General features: G+C 45.2%; 1 protein-coding gene across 1 annotated transcript in view; it reads left to right on the plus strand.

Moving 5' to 3' along the window:
- The first annotated feature begins 12,198 nt into the window (after positions 1-12,198).
- The window catches only part of HS6ST1 (heparan sulfate 6-O-sulfotransferase 1), a 194,831-nt gene continuing 185,949 nt past the window's right edge, over positions 12,199-21,080 (plus strand). The window contains exon 1 of the mRNA XM_062005980.1: positions 12,199-13,040. Coding sequence (XP_061861964.1) covers positions 12,523-13,040 — 518 coding nt within the window. The 5' untranslated portion in view covers positions 12,199-12,522. The remainder of the gene's footprint in view (positions 13,041-21,080) is intronic.

Here is a 21,080-nt window from a genome sequence, read left to right on the forward strand (position 1 = left end):
GCAGTTCTTCTCACAGTGGATAATATCCAGAGCCAAGATCCCATTTCTTCCTTTCCATAGACTTTCTGAAGTAGGAGCAAAGTGCTCATTTCCCACCTCTTTGCTCCAGTATGCCACAAAAGTGGCCTCTGAATTCTTTTTCCCTAGAGAGAAATGACTGTACCTTTTAGGCTTGACTTTTGAGACTATAACTCCTAGGCAGGTGGCCTGCCGAGGGAGACGTCTGGCAGTTTCTGTCCTCAGCTTGCCTACATTCTCTGGATTGACCCCAGCGCAGGAAGCTCAGTTATTTGAAGAGCTCCCAAACCATTGCAAATTACAGCTGACATAATAGGGAAAGTTAAAATCAATGCCAGTTTATCATTCTGTACATTATTATCGTTCAGCTCAAAAATCTAATTGAAGAGCGAGACGGGCAGATGTGTATGGAAACCAAAACAGCCACTCCTGCCGCTCGGATATGTGTGTTTCTGGCACCAGACTCTCTCCCACAATGACAGTCTTTTCTAGAAAATAGTCTTGAGGGACCTAAGAGAGGAGACAGAGTATTTTGCTTTTCCCATTTAAACATTCCCCTGTACAGTGTCCTACTGTTCAACAGTGCAAGGGTACCAGAAAATAGTGCATCTTCCTCTGTGTCTTCTGCCAGGGGAACTGCTGGTCAGCATGCACGTATGCTGCCTTCTGACTGCTGCTGGGCCAGCCTGTGTCTGACAACGAGCCTTCCACAGCTGTTTTCAGTACCCTTGCTATGAAATCTGCTCTGAGCATTGCTACCCCTGTGCCTACCTGAATTCTACTAAAGGTGAAATGCTCATCATATAGTCAATATTGTTAGCAAAGACACCATATCCATTCTGCTGATTTCTAGTTGCTGCTGTTAGTCTGTTGCTGGAATATGTGAATATGTGCACTGTTTAGCTACATTTTCTAGAGCTGAACATCTTTGTCAGAGGTTATACTGGCAAAAGACATCAAGCTCTGTCAGTCCAGAGCTTACAGCTGCTTACGGCTGTGCTGCTGGAGTGCATCCACTTTGGCACTTCATTGGTAACTGTGTCAACTGTGACCTTGAACAATTCGTGCAGACAATGGAAAGTTGGACTGTACCAAGTTCCTTCACTTCTTTTTTTTGCCTGGCTGCATAAAAAGCTGTGGTAACAAAACACCCCACATTTTCCATTCTCTGCTCATCAGAACGGGTTGTATATCCAAACCAAAGTGGTCTGCTGACAGCTTGATGCATATCCCTTTCTCATATGGTTCCTAGAATCTTGCATATGGAATTGTTGACTCTCTTGAAGTTCATTGCACACAGTTATCTAAAGGAATTCTTGCCAGTTCAGTGGCAACAAATATTAAACAGAGGCTTGACCTTATCAGCAGGCAATTGTTTGCTCCTTGAATCTGTGAAGAGTAAAGCACTGACCACGACTGACTTCAGTTGCTGCAACAGTAACACAAAATCTTCTCCAGGATTTATCTCCAGGAATGATGTGGAATTTTTCTGCTATGTTTTTTTGATCCATTACCTGAAGGAAAATAATGAGGTTTTCACCACCTCCTTTGGATTCTGCTTCACCAAGGACGTTCAGATTCTTTTCACAGGTGGCAGCAGCAGTTATCAGCAAGATTCATGCATTCCCTCAACGGGTGCTGCAGACAAGTGCACTTGTTCTGCCTTTTACAGCTTTTGCTTCAATACAACATACATTTTTCCAATTTCCATTTCTCCATCACTGACAAAGTTTAAACACCTTCCTTCCCATACCCTCTTCCCTCAAGAAATAGTCCACTGTTACCCTGCCAAGCCAGCAACAGGAGCAGAGGAAGCTCTGAATTCAAATGCTTCAATGCTTTACAGTTACCCAACTTGGCCTTTGTTTTTCAATAGCCCTGATTTTGCCTGTTGCTTTGCATTTCAATGTTTAATAATGCAAATAACTAGCCAACTGTCAGTCTCTCTTCTGAACTGTTGCAATAGTTTAACACTGAGACAAAGCCACAGACTATGGGCTATGCTCCCTTCTGCAAAAGACGTGTCACTATAAACTGGTGTTCCCTCAAAATGGAGCGTTTCTAGAATCTCTTCCCTAAATAAGCTAACAGCATGCCTGTATTATGTAGTAAATGACCACAGTAAAAATGTCAGAATAGTTCCCTGTATGGACACTGCTGGAGAAAAATAACCTGGGGGTGTGGGGGGGAATGTATATATACAGAGGCAAACTATCCTGCATTTGAAGAAGACTGATTGTCCAAAAATAAATGTTAATCTAGAAGAGTGCCCACACTGGGAACTATTCAAATACATTCCACTGTACTGCAGAGCACAAACTAGAAAGCACAGTGCTTTTATTTTAAACAATATCCAGCCTATGTGTACTCATTTGCTTTCAGGCTATTTCCACTGTAAGAATAGTATTAGGTGGCCTGTTTCTGTTCAGAAATTCTAATATCAGTGTTCTCGAAAGACATGTCTCGTTCTCCAAGACACTACCAGAATGGCAGATACGTGGAAAGCTTTCATATTCTCGCTGAAAAGAACAATTTTTCTTCTTTTGTTTCTTAGACATCATTACCTGTCCCTTCAGCTTGCTTGGTCTACAACAGAATATGCTGTACTGCTGGGAAGTGAGGAAATCCCTCCTAGTCCAGTTTCTGGAGAAAACAAAACTTTGTTTCTGTGAAATAGATGCTCTTGTCTGTTTCAGCCAGCATTAGAGAAAACGATCTCAAGTTTCTGGCTTCAGTAGCCTTTTCATGAAAATTCTCATCAAATCTAGGACACGGTGTTTGAAACAGTCATTCTTGAAAATGTGACGTGTTTCCACAACTTTAGCTCTTTCCACTTTTAACTAAGAATATTCCTGCAGCACTTTTCCAAACAAGAAGGCTGCATTTCCTTGCTTAGGTCTCGTTTTACTGTCAGTGACGAAGTCTTGGAATACCTTCCATCCAGCATCATGCCGTGGTTAGAAAGAGGTACAATGAAGAAGGTAGCACTGTGTCCTCTCAGGGAGTGATGAGAAATTCTCTGCAGTACTTCTTGCTGCAGACACCTGTTGGCTGTAACCTTCTTCCTCCCAACACAGGAGAATAAGGCAGGAATTTTTTTATTGCAGAAAACACTTTTAAATGGGAGACAGAGGGAGGAATCAGTTCACTGAAATTGTCAGCATCTAGGAGTCAGCTGTAGGAAAAACTTCAGCACGAGTTCAGTGTAGCTCTGTTGACTTTTATGGCTGCCTCGCAGGTGAGACTTGGTCCCTCAGCTGACGTCTGTATTTCCACTAAAACCTGATAATACTTTTTTGTGCTGGTGTAATATTTATTTCTCTATTCTGCTATGTGTAGTAGTCTCAGTTTTTTAAGAAAGTCCTTTATCCTACCTGACTGTAATACCAATGGGCTGCATCTGTATGTATGAAGCTTATTTCTAGGACTTTATATAAAAATTGCAGAGGTATAAGACTCGGTGCCACCAGCGATCACTGATGCTCAGTGTACAAATCACAAACCAAAACGAAATAGAATTAAGAGATTGAAAGGCTATGGATAACGCCTTAAGTAGATCAAGATTGAAATACATAACCCCTCATTCCATAGGCTGTTCTGGGTCTAAAATGATTTCCCCTATGGGTATCTATCAAGCTAAACTGGTGAGCCACCCTGGAGCTGCTCACTTCTTTCTCTGATGTGACTTTAAGTCACTTCTATCAAGTACAGTTTGCGTAGGTCACTGGTCTTTTCTCTTTGGTGAGTTACCCTGTGGCAAGGTTTAAGAAGGGACTGAAGTGTCACCTGAATAACCCAGAAAAATGAACTTAAAACTCATTCTGGGAAGTCAGCCTCACAGTGCAGCCTTGGGCCTCTGCATTGGCCCCACTGGTTTCACTTTAACCAAGAATTTCCCTGGTGGCATTTCAGCCTTTTCTCCCAATTTTCGTGCTACTATGGCTTAAAAATACTTCACACTCAAGATGTCTTTTTATGGTAGCTTTTCTTTAATTATAAATGTTGTGGACTTAATTTTAGTCTTGCAATCTTCATGAAATTTCTTTCCCTCATGCTCTCAAATGTTGACTTAGTATCTTCTATAAAGACTGTTTTGATAAGATGCTGACAATTACAATCACTGTGACAAAACTAACAGTGGAAAATCCCTTTGGTTGGCAATGTCAACAGGTCTGGGAGTGCCTGGAGCCAGGGCTGAGCACCATGCCTGGTGCTGGGCACTCACAAGTGTGGGGAAGCCCTTTTGGTACGCAGACATGCAGCTCCTGCTACACAGGGGCAGCTGCAACGCAAATCTCTTCCCGTTTCCTTTAACACTCACCTAATTTTATGGTGCTCCAAATATTGCAAAGTGGGAGGAGGGGGGCACATTTCTGCACTTTTTAGAGCAGCAGCTTTTATTTGTTCAGAAATATTCAGATTTTGCTGATCAAGTCCATACTTTTTCTGCTCCATGGCTTGTAGAAGCAGCATCATTCAAAGGGCTGGTCCTGTGGACACAAGACAGAGGCTGTGGTTATCCCCAGCTTGGCTTTGACAGCCAATTTCATTTTTAAAAAATCCACTAAGCAGCCACTTCAAATTCTTCAAATTCACTTTTCAGGAGGTTGACTCCTGTCTAAAAGCCTTGAAGGAGCTGAACTGTACACATTTCCAGCTTAACTGCACATCTCTGAGCCTGTGTTTGCTATATGAACAGTTTTTGTTTTATAGATTTCAGCTTATTCTCTTCATTACATAGTTTCTTAATTTGGGGCTTACAAGGGAAAGCAATTAGTTACTTTTGTGTGTGTGTGTCTCAGTTTTCATGAACTTTAGCATCCCTGCATTGTGTGTTCATCATTTATGTTACAGCATCAGCAAGGAAGGATGAATGCCTGTTCTAATTAGTTCTTTCCATGGAGGATCACACAGAGATCTCAAGTCAAAATCCTGTAAGCACATTTGCTTCAGAATGTAATTTCCAAACCGAGTTGTCAGGTTTTTGATCAAGATCGAGGAAACAATGATACAAAACATTAAGAAACACTGCATGTGTTAACAGGACATTTATATGTTTACATAGGTCTCAGTGGCACAGAGACAAGGATTTTCCTTATGCAGAGTAGCAGTTACTGAAGAGCATAAAAATAAAATAACCTTCTATTTCCAATAACATGTACATTAATACATAAAAAATCCACACCAGCAAGCTTGGCCATAACCCTTAAGCTTCACATCATTGCAGAGCAAAGTTACTAACTGTTCCTACAGAAATTACTCCAGCACCATTTTCTGACTGTCTAGACACCTGTTACAGGTGGGGACAGCACCAACACGCAGAAACTTGCTGCCTGCACCAGCTTCCTTCCACGATGAGTCCCCCGTCCTGGTACTTATAGATACGTGTCACGCTAATGTCCCTACCAGCAGCAAAGTGTGTGCTGAGGGCTTTCACAGAACAAAGCTGAAAGGGTTACACTTGTTCCCTCCTAACAGGCATGTCACAGTGGACAGCTGCTACATGAGAGAGAGCCCAGGGAGAAGTGAAATCTTGGAGAACACAAGCTCCCCTTACATTTATTTAATCCCCACGAATGAATGGCTAATAATGCTAATAATATGCCACCACGAAATAGGCCTGTTCTTTCCATCAAGCCCAGACAGCACCATCTTGCAGCTGTTGCAGTCCAAGTAGAAAACAGACTTGAATAAGGAGCAGCTGGCACCTTGTGCCTCCTCTGTGGACCTAACAGCTCCTCCCTTAGATGGATTAATACTATAGAAACTATATATGCTTCAGCTGCAGTCCCGACTCCCTGCTTAAACTTGTAGGCATTTGCATATTTTGAGACAGCTATGGTCTTTCCAATGTTGTAAGGTCCTGCAGTTATTCTATAGCAGCACACACATGCAGCTTTGGTAAGGTCAGCTTTGGCTTATGTCTGTCCACGGGAGATCTCAAAGGAGTGAGCTGCAAATGGAGGCTCATGGAGTGGATCTACTTCAACTATCTTTCCTTTGCAAGAGAGACAATCATTAGGTAACTGTGACCTCCTGCTAAGACACAGATGTTTAGAAACACAGCATCCAGATGAGAAGAGGGAGTGGGGTGATATCCTAACTGCATGGTCTATGAAAGTAGTTTGGTGGTCTCTGTAGCTGCTAAGTTAGACCTTTCTTTGTGTACAACAGCTGTTAGTGGCTCACTGTTTTTAGTCCTGCCAAGGTTTCTGTCTTTGATACCTTTCAAGTGACCCTTAAAAAACAGATGAAGAGCCTGAAATCAGAACAAGGCTCGCCAGGTCTGGGAGATTTTGGCATAATTCAGCAGCTCCTTCCCTGAAACAGAAATGTGTTGTACTCAGGGAGCAGCGATCACCTCGCTGGCTGTGAGAGCTCTGTGGTGGTGTGGCTAAACTACAGCATTCAGACTGAAGCCATACAGCCTCTACACCAGTAAAAACTGCTATGGGTTTCCAACTAGGAGTACAAGTATCATAGGAAAATAGTGTGTGAGTGCTGCCACTCTGTGCAAAAGTATATGGCTGGGAACTGCTACTGATGCTGCAACAGCAGCGGATGAGCAACGTTTACAAAACCCCTGTTCTACACTTTGCTGTAGGTCAGAGCATTGAGAATACAGGCCAGTGGCTAAATCCTGATTCAGGACTCCTCACCATTCACTTAGTATGTGCTACACACACATGCACATCAGCAAAGCAAATGAGAATTACCTGCCCATACTTCCTAAAGGAGCAGGAGGGAAAAAACCCAAACAACCAAAACTATGCTGGGATAAACAGTTTTGATTCAACATACTTGTTATAACAGGAGCTTCCCCCTGGGAAACTAAGGAAGTACACTCTCTTTTACTTAATCATGAATAGTAGAACTTTATTTAAGGTGCTGTTACCGAGGTATTTCTTAGGGCTTGCAAGTGTTTAACGGGGATTTTTTTACTGCTTTGGTTAACTGAGTTATACTAGTTCACAGCAAACTAGTGCAATTTAGGTGCCAAGAAGCCTTTAGACTTTCCTTGCCTAATAAGGCTGCTATTTATCTGTCAAGCTCTGAAAAGGTATATTGAGAGGTTTGGTGGCAGAGATGATGTGTGGTTTACATCTTACCTACTGCTGTGTCCTCATGGGAGGTGTTCTGTAATAAGCTGTACTCTTACTACATCTGAGTTTGTCCTCACTTCAGTACTAACTCAAGTGTTTCTCTTCACCTGATTTCTAACTGCAAATATGTAAACTTGAGCTCAGGGGTGTGTTAGTAATTTGCACCCAAGCTAGAGGGCCCATCTCATCATACAGGACCAAGAGCTAAGCCTAAGTGCTACCTGCTGTCAGTGTTGGTAAATGTGGAGTATAGGCTAAACTGAAGACTCAGTCCTAGTGCCTGCATTTGGGAATTACTTGGAAAGGGTAGGAAAGGGACAGGCTGCTGTGCTGGGAACCAAAGCAAGACCCTCAGAAGACCCAGGTGAAGGAGTACTGCACCTTGCTATGTGCACCACCAATAGGACTTTGTACTGGGACAACCTACTCCTAGTCAAACCAAAGCCATTACTTTCAGCTTCTCTGCAGAGAATGCACAGCCTCTGTGGGATATAAAGCAAAATATTTTTGGCTCTTAAGGTAAATATTTAGGCATCCCATGGGCAGCAGCAAGCAATGTTAAATACTTTTCAACTGCATTTGTAAAAATTCTGTTTATTTCTTGTTATCACTCCTAAGCAATGTCTCACCATGAACAAATCATGAGTGCTGGCATGGCTGTCTAGGCTTCTCTTGCCTACAAATGTGGTTGAGTGTAGGTCAAGCTTAGGCAACTTAGCTAGCACAAGCCTGATCTCAGTCTAATTTATTTTGTAGTGAGAATTCAAAGTTAGTGCCTTCACAAATATGGGCTAGTGTAAGGGATGTCCAAAAACAACAGACCTGAACAACGTACCTGAAGTGACTTAGTCATGTGGAAATCACTGAAAATCAATGGAACTTACATTCCTAGATCAACTGGATTCCTATGAAAATGCCAAACCTAATCTTTCAGTCTGCTTGAATTAGAGAGGTTCTCCTCAGTCTGATGTAGATCTGGAGTGGACAGTCACTAGGTAGCTTAGCTTTATGTTAGTATAAATGAGCAGAATTTGAGCCACTGCTAGAACTGATTTTCTCTTTAGTGTCAAGCACAGAATAAAGGAAAATAATATTGAAAAAAATTAACCACATGCAGTCTATGTTGAGGGTTAATCTCTCAGCACCTAAGATGTGGTTTATTTTTCCCTCCACTTTTTTAAGTTCTCTCTTGCATCAATGCAGATTTAAAACCAACATGACCTTCAGTCAGTCAGTTTGGTATGATTTTTAAATGGGTACTCAACTACTTGTGACAACTATACAGCTGATGGAACATTTCTGCTGGACATGAAGGTGCTGTAAACTGTTACGAATTCGGAGATGGACTATCAGCATGCGAGGCTTGGTTGGGAGGCCTGGCAGAGTGCAGCATGAGAGCTTCCAGGTGACTTACTGGGCGTTGTACAAACAGGGGAGAGACAGCAGATCCCAGCATATACTTGAATGGCTGTAAGTTATGACATTAGACAACCAATGGCTGGATTCATGCCAGGAATGGATTATAAATGGTATCTGTCCAAACTGAGATGCAAAGGATCAGACAGACATCAAAGTGTCAAAGAACTTTTTCAGTGGGATAAGGGGGGATGTCTTCTGTTTGCATTTGCCTAGAAGAATGTAAAGAGAGAAAATCTGAAATGCATCTCTCCTAGTCGACAGGTTAGAGATAAAGGTACTTGTTTCCTCGGGGTTTTTTCCCCTAAAATGCTTTCATTCTATGAAGCAGTTAGTTTTTAGGCATGTCATTGATTGCAGACTGTCACTCACAGCCTCCCATGAAAACAGAGTTCTGCTCTGGGAGCTAGTCACGCCTACTGTGATGAACCCCAGATGAGACATACGAAAGCTTAGGGAAGTCTGGCCTGAGAGTGGAAGATGCAACTTGGAAAGAGGGATAATGCCAAAATGCACAGTCCAGGCAGACTTGGAGAATAAGCAGGCTGTAACAGGAGGTAACAGGAGGTAGCAGTAACAGCTTGGATTTTTCGGATTTCTCATCTCTTTCTGCTGTTGTTTCCAATGGAAGGGCCAGGGAAAATTAGGATCTTGTTACTTTAACTCCACTCAGACTTTCTCTGATCTAAGAAACATGCTGGTCTAAACTAGCACTGATGCAGTACTTGCTGTTTAACTTCCCATGTGGCAAAGAACTACTCTATTGCTGCCTTCAGTGGAATTTTACCTGGAGTACAGATAGGGATTGATTTAACTATTTGCTTAAGTGATCATCTGAGTTGAGTCATATCTGTAAGCATCTTTGAAATACCAGCACTTCAGAGCAGCGTCAAGAATTAGCAGGGAAGGATTCCACAGCATTTGAGTAAAACTAAAGGCATTGATCCCAGAGCTTTGGTTTTGCAGTGTCACCCAGGCAGGCTGCTGTGCACTTATGTGGGTGGGCATGGAGCAGAAGGGCACATGTCTTTCCTTCCCTACGCTTCCTGCATGTTTGCTCTTCCCCACTTCTAGGTACAAGGTGCTGCAGGAGAGTGCAGATTTTCAGCCATAACTCTGTACTTTCCTTTGTAGTCTGTTTATCTTCCATGGATTGTATTTTAGTATTTCACAAATAGGCACCATCCTCACTACAAAGAGAAATCAGTATGAAGTCTACTGGAAGGTCTCCATCTGCATAACTAAAGAAAAAAGCCAAAATATTTTCTATCTTACAGTTAAAACCAACTCATTAACAATAAACAGCTCATGTAACTGGAAGTAACGTAATGGCTGATTTCTTCATAGTTCTGTCATTCCTAAATATTTACACATTTATAACCACAGGCAAACACATTGAAACCCTGAAACCTGTTCTGTGTTTTTTAGTCTGTGCTGCATAGTCCAACCATGGATGTAAACCTCACGTATATGCCTGTATTTCCCAAATAATAACAGAAATGTCCGACCTTTAAATGGGGTTTATGCTGCGCTTCTGGATGGAGCTGAACTTTGTGTGTAGGAATGACATCATTGTTTCTGGAGTCACTGGCCTACATGAAAAGAGGAAAATCAGAAGCAGATTTTTAAGAGGAAAATATCAAACAAAATAAATGGTTTGAACACAATATATGATGCTTTTGGGCTCTATAAACATTTTATTGTTACTTGTTTGGGAAGAACTGCATAACTCACCAGGGCTCCACAACGTGAGTAATGCAGCCATCTCAAAACCTAGCAGATTTATCAGTTAAGGATGTTCAATGAAAACCTGGCATCTCATTTCCTCTTAGGCCCTTATAAATTTGAGCCAGTAGTTAACAATGGCTCATCTGCATGTGTTTCCTTACAGTTGTTGTAAGACACAACTTGGACTAAAAAGTGGAATCTGATGGGAATTTTTTAGTGCTGGAGCACTAGAATCTAGTCGTAACTTTTATTTTAAAGAGCACTGGAAACGTAAGAAAACTGTCACCAATAGCAGTAATTGCAGGAGATACAGTGTTTGGCTAACGGGTTTTTTTTCTAATAATTAATAATTGTTCATAATGTTAATTCTACGCTGACAGTAACTCATGCCTGGGTGAAGTGCCAGCACGCCTGCTGTTCACTGGGCCTCACTCAGCTTTCTGACATGAGGCCATGTTTCCTTCTCCATTTACAGGCAGCAGAAAGAGGCAGATGGTGGTTTCTGGGGTTGCCTGGAGAATTCGTGCCTGTGAACCCCACCTGCCTTTTGATGCCAGGCTGACAGACCAGTGCGGGACCAGCAGCTTCCAGAGAGGATTCTGCTCGGGTAAGGTGACTCAGCTTAGCACAGCAGCCCACCTCTGTAGGTCCTTACTGTACTGATCCTTGCAATTGCATCTCAACCTGCTAACTGCTGCCCTGCCGAGGATACAGCTGTGAGCCAGCTGTGAACCTGACAGCTCCTGGGTATTCCAAAGTTTTGCTTCATGTGAGGCCCTCCCCCTATTGCAAGTGCATGCTGCAGCAGCAATGCTGCCAGGCACATCAGCAGAAAGCATTTCACTGGAGAAGTTTCCTGTAAATAACCCCTCTGTTGATTCTTGCTTCAGCCTCACCTATCATTTCCCAGCCATGTGGCCGATGGTGTGCACAGGCTCACAGATACGACCATCCCGTGTGTGACCTGAGCTTTTCCCAGTCGCAACCAGTTGCGACACTGAAACTAAAGGCTTGTGATGTCCCAGGTGATGGCTGCAGCGGGAGCGGACACATGTGGGAAGACCTGCTCCTGTTTCCATGCAAACGTTCTTGTTTTTAATAACTGTTGTTTCAAAAAGGGAGTAGAAATCTAACCCCCGAAGCATGCCCAGGCTCCCTTTTTGGGGATTCATTTTACGGTGGCATACAAAGTCTACCCCTGAAAGCGACAAGAGCCGAGTGCTTCAGGCAGCCGCCCCGCAGCCCACCCGGGTCTGCAGTGACAGTGACCGAAGCGGCCCCGCGAGGGCCGGGAGAGCGCTGCGCTCCGCTCCGCTCCCCGCCGCGCCGTGCAGTGCCGCGCCGCGGTGCCGGGAAGGGCTGGCGGCGGAGCCTCCGCCCGCGGAGCCGCTCGCCGTGTGCCCGCGGAGCCGCTCGCTGTATACCCGCAGCCGCTCGTTGTATACCCGCAGCCGCTCGTTGTATACCCGCAGCCGCTCGCTGTATACCCGCAGCCGCTCGCTGTGTGTGCCCGCAGCCGCTCGCTGTGTGTGCCCGCAGCCGGGCAGTGTGTGCCCGCAGCCGCCCGCTGTATACCCGCAGCCGGGCAGTGTGTGCCCGCAGCCGCTCGCCGTGTTCCCGCAGCCGAGCAGCGTGTGCCCGCAGCCGCTCGCCGTGTTCCCGCAGCCGAGCAGCGTGTGCCCGCAGCCGCTCGCCGTGTTCCCGCAGCCGGGCGGGCTCGGGGCGGGCGGCGGCGGCGGCGCTGTGCATGCCGGGCGCGGGGCGGCGCGGGCAGGAAGCGCTCGCTCCCGGCCGGGCCGAGCCCGTGTGCAGCCGGCGGCAGGGGCGGGCGCTGCCGTGCCGGTGCCGCTGGGGCTGGGGCACGGCGGAGTTGCCGCGGCGGAGGCGGCGGCGGGATGGGGTTGGCTTCCTGAAGCGGGGGGAGGGCGGGAGGGGGCTGGTTTTGCATTTCGGTCCCTCTCCGCCCCCCTGCTCTTCTCTCCCAAGTTCGCCGCTCTGCTGCGGCCCCTTCGAGGCGGCTGGCTGCGGGCTGCCCCTGCCCCGCTCCCGGCGCTGCCCGCGGCGGGGCGGGCGGGGACAGCGGGGAGCCGAGGCAACCCAGGGAGGGGCCCGCCGCCCCCGGGGAGGCTCTTGCTCCGGGGAGCGGTGGGGGTAGGCGGCTGGCACAGGCGCCGGGCTCCGCCGCCCGCCCCCCCAGCCCCCCCCCCAGCACCGCCGCCGTCTGCCCAGCGCTGGCAGCCCCGGGAGATGGTGACATATGAAGCGTGCGGGAAGGACCATGGTTGAGAGGACCAGCAAGTTCTTGCTGATCGTGGCCGTCTCGGTGTGCTTCATGCTTATCCTGTACCAGTACGTGGGGCCGGGGCTGAGCCTGGGTTCCCCCAGCGGCCGCTCCTACTCGGAGGAGCTGGACCTCTTTCCCACGCCGGACCCGCACTACGTGAAGAAGTACTACTTCCCCGTGCGGGAGCTGGAGCGGGAGCTCGCCTTCGACATGAAGGGCGAGGACGTGATCGTCTTCCTGCACATCCAGAAGACCGGCGGCACCACCTTCGGCCGCCACCTGGTGCAAAACGTGCGGCTGGAGGTGCCCTGCGACTGCCGGCCCGGGCAGAAGAAGTGCACCTGCTACCGCCCCAACCGCCGGGAGACCTGGCTCTTCTCCCGCTTCTCCACGGGCTGGAGCTGCGGGCTGCACGCCGACTGGACCGAGCTCACCAACTGCGTGCCCGGAGTGCTGGACCGCCGGGAGAGCGCCGCCGCCAAGACGCCCAGGTACGGCGGGCCGCCGGCCCCTTCCCTGCGCGCCTCGGGCCGCGCACCCTGCGCCGCTCGCCCGCCGCCGCGCACCCTGCGCCGCTCGCCCGCCGCCGCGCACCCTGCGCCGCTCGCCCGGCCCTTCCCGCTGCCGGTCCCCTCCCCGTGCGTTGCAGCATGCTGCTCGGTGCCGTGCCCCAGCCTGCCCCGAACCTTTCCTCAGCCGCTTCACCTGCCCTCCCCTCCTGTCCTCCAGGCTGTGCCCTGCACCCTCTCTCTGTGTTCCCAGGCAAATGCGCCTCTTTCCCTCCCACGTATGTAGTACGCTGCACCCTCAGACTTGTGCGCTGGCAGCCTCCGAGTGCCGCTTAGCAGGCCTGTATGTTTGTGTCACTCTCTTGTGTAAACATTTAGTCTTTATCTTGGCTTCGCTTGTCACCGTTTAGAATCACACCGTACCCTCAAGCCGGTCGTTGTCATCAGTCTGCCCTAACCCGTGCACCCCTTTTCCTGCAGATAAAACTGCTCTGTAGTGCAACTGAGGAGAGGCACACCAGCCTGTCACTCCTCACGCTTGCCTCCTTCTTTTACCCCCCTCCAAGTTTTTTGCACATTGCAGAAAACGTCCCTCAAACACCCTTTCATATGTTCCTTGCTGTTTATCTTGATGGCAGACGCGAGGTGAGATCTTTTAGGGAAAGGGGCTACTTTGTATATGTTCCTGGGGTCTCCTTTGTCGGTGCACCAGGAGAGAGGGAGAACCATCCTAACGCTCCCCTTCACCCGTGTTCACCCAAAAATATACCTAGTATATTTCTGCCCTCCTATCCCTTTATTTCCCTGCCTTAGTCTTCTCGTAAATTGCAAGCTTCGGAAGAATTTTGTGGTTTAAGTACTCTGACAAAGACAGTGGCTTATAGTAAGAGCTCTAAAGATTCTATTCTTTAAGCTCAATATAGCTTTGTGTGTTTCATTTCAGGAGTTAGGGTTTTTGACTGATCGCTATTTTTAACACCATACACACCATCCTTGACATATCAGTGTTTTTATTATGACACTTTGTAATCTGCTTGCCTTAAAGTTTCCTTCTTAAAGGTGTCCAAGATCTCACACCAATGTTTGCTTATGCTATATGCTTTACTGATATGCATATTGTTAATACCATACATAATCCCTTCGGTGAAAAGTGGCTTCTAAGAAAGGATGTTTTAGCATCATAGCTGGTTTTTTCTCTATGTTTTTGTTAAGCTGTTTTTCATCATTTTCTTTCATTGGATCTGTGTGCAAACGCTGGGGTTTTTTTATTGTCTCTGTCATGATTGCGGCTGTTTTCAACCCATTTCAGTGTTAATCATCCGAGTACTGTACTCAGATTGCTGTCATGCTGCTCCTGGGTCAGGCAGCAAACTGAAGTAGGTATCTAAAGGGCTGAGTGTTCAGTCTTTCCTGTAGTCTCTTATTTTATTAATAAGGTACTTGAAAACACCTAGAAGTAAAATATCCTCAGCCCATCTGGTTGCTGTTAGGATTTCCGTGAAGTGCTGTAAGGAAGAGCACAAAGTTCAAAACTGATTTTAAAAAGAAAGAAAAAATGGCCCATTTTGTGAACCTTGGCACTCAGCTAGCAAACCATTAACCTTTACATAAAGATCCGAGTGGTTTTATGAATTGTCTAAGAGCTTTGTGAGCTTCCATTGGCCATGTTGTACTTAAATCTGCTATAGGTTCAGTATTTAGCTGTCTCATCCTATTTGGCAGCTGGGGGTTTCATTGTGTAGGTACCTGAGAACAGGGCACTTGGGGTTGTGAAGTAGCAATGAAGTTCCTGCTGCAACTCATAGGAAGTTGAGAGCCAGAAACCTACAGCTCTGTATCAGATGCTTGTAAATAAGATTTTCTTTGGTGCTTGTTTTGGAACATCAGGAACTATATATGCTTCTGTTTGTTTCTTAACTGTCTTGATCTTTGGATGTCTAGTCCTGTCCCTTTCCCTCATGTCTCTCTATATCCAGAAATAGTTCTGCTTAACGTAGTCTCTTTACTTCCCTTAAATCTAATTTAGAACTTTGTGTTCAGCAGTGCAAGAGCTGTGGCATGGAATTTTTAGATAATGTAAGGTTTACTGCTTTGGTCTGTAACACAAAAACCACAATTTACTGTTTGTTGTATCCTGGGGATGGTTTTGGTGCAATGAGCAGCTGCTGGTTATTAAATAACACTGTCCTAGGATACGGTTCTGCTGCAGTCCAGTTTAGTAGGGACCTTCTCCACAGTATTGTTTATTTCATGTCTTAAATAAAAGGGGGAATAAGAGAAAGGCAATGCTTGCTTATAATTAAAAAAAAACAACAAGAAAAGGATGGATTTCCTGTGTTATAAAAGAAGAGCCTTGTGTTATGCCCCCTACACTGAGAGCAATGTAACTTTACTTGTCCATTGTGGGCATTGGCTCTCTTTTGTTGAAGTAGGACATGCTCTTACATAAAGTGGATGTTAGGGAGGCTACTGTTTTATAATGGAACTGGACTATGAAAATGCCTCTCTCAAAAGAAAAGAAAAAAGCAGAAGGAGCAGCAACCCACCATTGTGGCAGAGTTCACTCCAACTCTAACGTTACCTACTTTGAGTTTTGGAGTATAGGCTTCAAATTCAGCTTTTAAAGGTAATGTACTGGCTTCTGCATTTAGGTACTTAATGGGAAGTTTAAACCTTTGTTCCTCCAACTATATGTTTGTCTTCCAAAACAAAACAGCTGACTTGTGATTACAAATAAATCTGCTTCTAGTGAATGTTGGAAAGCATGAAGGTCAATTCAGCATTGCCCACACGTACAAATCATGAGCTTAGAGCTGTTAGCTTTGTAAGGAATGCAGTTTTGTCACTGCACAGTGCCCTATTGCTCTACATTCCATAACCTGTGCATGGTACATAAATTTACAGTGCAATTGCTCTTTTTATTGTTCTGCTGTTCTGTGTTAGACTTAATGATTAGGAGCTTAGATTGCCAAAGACTGTGATTTTCTCTCTCTCTCTTTTTGTCTTTCTTTGCATTGATACAGCAAACAGTTAGAGATGCTTGTTTTGCCTCTAACGGGTCAGGTTCCAAAAAAAACCCCACCCCAAAACAACAAACTACTGGTTCACATCCCTGTCTCACCCCTAGCTAGTGACCTTCCCTATTTTGTATTCAAAAGACTTCTGGACAAGCACTTCTTGAAGCAAATGTTGTGTTTTATACACAGCCAGTAAAAGAAAGAGATTGATTTGTTTGGGGGCTGTAAAACTTGTGACTCCAAGGAACTCTGGAGCTGGCTATGTTTATCAGATAACTCAGCTGCAGTTCATGGCTATAATAGAAGGCAAATCCCAACATTTTGAGAATGGAGGCTTATTTATTCCTTGTACTGTCTGGCATGTATAACTGCTCGAGAAGACTTTTTTTCAAAAGCATTAGTACGAGGATGCGTGCTTTGAGTCATCATGATGGTATTTTGGAAAGCAGAGGCTAAGCTGTTTCTGTGGGCTGCTCCCTTAGATTTATCCTGCCTAAAACTGCAAGAGATCTAATCTCTTCAGTTGATTCCGACAAAAAGCCCAACTCAGTTCCTTAATTTGACTTCCTGAATTACAAAAATCTGTGCAGTGATGCAGGAGTAACTTGTCCATGTCCTCTGTTAAAAGGCTGAATGAAAGCCCCTGGAGGTGTGGGGAAGTTCCCTGGTTAGCCTCTGGAGGGAATGGGATTCTGTGCCCTCCCAACACAAGAGCAGAGCTGGATCTTCTGGAGTTGTCCTTGTAGGACACTTGCATGAGCTTGACTCTGTGATGAGCTGCAGGAACAATAAAGCAAATCAATTATGCTGCAGGAATGCCATGTGCTTCCTCTCCTACCTCTTCCCACCAAAAGCCACCCCCCCAGCCCAAACAGCCCAGGCTCTGTTGCTGTCCTGCTGCTTTCTTCTGGCACGTGAAAGCAAGAGTATCTAAGCTGACATTTTCCTGAAGACACACTGCTCCCGTGGAAAGGATTTTAAGGCATCCAGCTCCTTTAAAACTCTGGTTTTTGCAAGCTGCCTGTTGCTGTGGAGAACTCCTGTGCTCGGTAGAGTGTTGGAAGGGCATGGCTGGCTCTGCTCCCGCAGCTCACACGTGTGCTCTGCCTTTCTGTTACACTGCTTCAGCTGCCGCGGAGATTTATATTTTTAATGAGCCGTCTCAAGACACTACCTTAGTCTTGGCTTTGTAGATGTGTTTGCATGCTAGTCTGTCATAGAAGGCAGGTTTCTGAGTTCATCTACAGACAAAAAATATTCAACAAAAGGATTTCTTAGTGATTTTAAAAGCACCTGACTGCTTCCATAGTCAATATCTTTTTTTTCTCAAGATTTCATATGCTTTAGAAACAAAATTGTAAGCCACATATTTTTATGTAAGAAATGTACGGCAGGTTAGTAAAACCTGCTGTTAAACAGATAAGTCCAAGTTTCAGAGTCTCTCGGATAAGCTATTTGCAGCTTATGTTTCGGGTTGGATTTTTTTAAAGAAACAATTAACAGGGCTCAGCAGTTTGTTAGTTTGATTTTTCAGAAGTGTGAACTTTCACAGCTTTCAACCACATATCTGTCCCTTTGCAGGGATCTGTTCTTGATGAGGTTTTTATTATATGTGTGCTCAGGAGCTGCAGAGACACGTTGTCAAGAGACCAACTGTTTGAGAATGAAAGGCTTTACCAAATCATTTTTATAATATCAGCACTTTTTAAAAGCTTAGGCTTATCATTCTTTGTGCATCTGTGTGTGCTGGGGTTGTGAAATACCTGTCTGCGGGGAGCAAGGGACGTTTTTCCCACTCACCAGTTCGACTCAGGCTAGTCTCTTAAAGTCTGATGGGGAAATACCAATATAAAGCTGTTTTCAGTAGCCTGCTGCTTCTCTGAAATCCGTAACGTGGGTATTTTAAAGTCTGCAGGTCTAGTACGAAACCTTGGGCACTTGGTTGTACTCCCCTGTAAAGCCAGGTTGGTCTTTCAGAGCCAGACAATTCTGAAGGGCCAGACAGTTCTGTAGCGGAAATCTTTCTGTTTGCCATAGTAACCTTTAGTTGGTAGCAGAAAGATGGAACTCATGAAATAGGTGCCTTAAGTCTGAGGTACTGTATTTACCCGAGCTTCAGACCCGTGGCTAGTGTACCACATTTAACTGCAGCTGCTATTTTGATTTTCTTGTGTTGGCAAAGCCAAGGGTGCATCCTTCAGTGTGTCCCTGTTTGAGCGTACACTTAACCTGATTGGGCAAAGCTATGTATTTGGCTGGTTTTTGGTCACCTCTAAACAAAAGTTGTGTCATAACACAGTCATTTTGTTTTTCTGCTTAGAAACTTGCAAACACTCTTTACCTAGAGCTCGGTTTTTGCCTTTTGCCCTTGTTTCACCCTGTGCAACTGAAACAGTGTACTATTCCGAGGAAAGCCCTTGAGAGTCAACTTTTTCTTTCATTTTAAACGTTCTAGAAAGAATTACTTTAAAAGAACTGGCTGGGATTTTATAAATAATGGAACTGAATCCCTTGATAGGTGCTCTCAGGGTAAGGACAGTCTTTAAGGAATGATCCACTCTAAATGCACAGCTGATGTATTCCACCACAGTTTGTCTCACTTTGTGTGAACCATCTTGGCCAAGGCAATGCCGTGCCCTGTTTTCAGGGCTCTACCGAACGGTCCTGTGTTGACAATTTGAAATGCCAAATAGAGGGCCTGTTCTCTGTCACTCCTTGCACAATTTTAGTGTGTGTATAGCTCTTCCAAACTAACATGATCTGGAGCAACGCCACCTTGTGAACTTGTGTGTCGCATCTTGAAAGGAGTCTGTGATTGAAGAAAATTGGTGTGATTGAAGAAAATTGGAGTTCATTACTGCTGTAGAGGCTTTAGGTGAAAAATCATGTGTAGTCTGCGAGTGTGAGCTTGACGTCGGCCGATGGAAGAGCTGCAGGCTTACCTGGCGTGGGACATGCCTGTGTACGTGTGCTGAAGCTCTTCGCTGCAAGAGACCGCTGCAGGTCTTTAGTTCAATGTGAGGATATTAGGAAGAGGTCGTATTACCTCTTCAGAAAGCAGTGCTAGAGGAGATTATGTTATAACTTGGAGATTATTACAGTGCTGCCTTCGCTCTGGGCCATCTGTTTCTTCTAGGAAGGAGGAAGAGATTAGCCTCCTCTTGTGGCCTCTTCCTTCATCGATTTGCAGGGTTGAACTGAATGGGTTTGTTCAGCAGTCAGCGGAAGCTTCTGGCTGCCTGTTGGAGAAACTGGAGGAGTGTAACCTGGGACCTGTTTTCTAGAAAGTCATTCAGGATACGCAGGCCCAGAGCTATTTAAGAAAACTTCTCCGTGAGTCGGTTTCAAAGGTGGAATTGATGTGCCTTATCTGAGTCATATTTGTATGCAATGCCCACGCCTCCGGCTCTCATCAGAGCCCTAGATGACTCCTCGCCAGCATGTTCCCAACCCATATGTTAGTCACAACAGTGACAAGCAGAGCCACAGAAGAATCATGAGAGAGATTAGTCAAAGGAGTTACAGTTAGGGTATTCCAGTTACTTTGACTCGGAAGCAAAGAATGACTGCACAGATGGAACACAACTGATTTTAAAGTCAGTTAGGAATACCTGGCTTATTGAATGCATCACATGCTCCGAGTCTCCTTGCTGTACATCCTTCTGTCACTTACAGGTTATAGCTTTTGTACGTCTCAAAAAGTGTGAGAACAGCATGGCAGTCGTAGAACCAAGGTCCCTGCTTTGTGTCTCCTATTTTAAACTCCAAATAGCTGGCAGCAACTTTACCAAATTTGTGGTAGTAATGCTTAAAACAGGTGGCATTTTGTCTGTGATTGCTTGAATTTGTGCTTGCTTTAGAAAGCCAAAGTGGCAGGGTCTGAATCCACAGAGCTTCTCTGTGTTTATGCTTGTGTTTCCTGGCAATAGTAGAGCAGAGAGAAATTTTCCATTATTGACTGGAATTGTGCTTTGAGCAAAGATGAGGCATGGTCCTTAATTCCTAATAATTGCAGTTGTGATAGCTGCAGACTCAAGATTTTTTTTATGGACTTCTGCTTGATGTGGATGGAAGAGCATGGTACTTAAACATCAGAAGCAAATGTCATCCTAAACAAAGCTGTTAGTGTGTTTGAAGACTACATGAAGCAGGGGAGGAACACAGAGCTTAAGTAACCTGTAACCAATTCGCTTGTTTCTGAAATGGTGATTGACCCTGAAAACAACAACAAAAAAGTTACTTTTTCTAAAGGGATTCAAGTAGAATGCACGAGGAAAACAATAACTACTGGCATAGATTCAAGGCAACACAGTTTCTGTAATGTCTGATGCATTTTTATTCACTCTTCTATTCTGCTGCAAATCCAGTGTCAGATTCTGAAGAGTCCTTCGGAGGTTATTGCCACCAAGACACAAAGAGCCTTAAACACCTCTGTACTGTAGCATGTCAAGTTTCAGATCTGAAGAGGGTGTGTCAGATAGTCTTGTGTGTTAACTGCCAAAGGAGGAGCTATTTACCAGTGCATGGTTATTGGAGCCTAAGATATCTATCTCTTGACTGGAAAAAAGTGTGTTCAGTAAAGGTCCATGCAGAAGGAGGTTGTCAAATGAAAAGCACATCAAATAATAAGTTGTAGTTGTTTCTACTTGTATTAAATGGCATGCCTCCACTCTCATTTCTGTGCTGAGCCTCACGAGTGTGATATGCTATACTGAGTGCTGCTTCATCCCTACAAACTGCTGACTGGATCTAAGCACATGAAGCGTTCTGGGCCATCTCTGTGCCAATGATGATCCACAAGGAATTAAGAAACTCCTATTGTCCGCCTCTAACTGGAACCTGAGTCTCTTAGCAGTACTAATTACATAACTCTTTCCCCTGTACATCTCAAAGCTTCACACAAAGTATCTAGTAAATAGCACCCAGTGTTCTATTCATTCACAGCCTAAAACATCTCTGAAGTGACCTGTCTTAAAGCTGGCTTTGATCACAAACCTCAGGCTTG

This window comes from Colius striatus, chromosome 12 (assembly GCF_028858725.1).
Source record: "Colius striatus isolate bColStr4 chromosome 12, bColStr4.1.hap1, whole genome shotgun sequence".
Taxonomy (NCBI): Eukaryota; Metazoa; Chordata; class Aves; order Coliiformes; family Coliidae; genus Colius; species Colius striatus.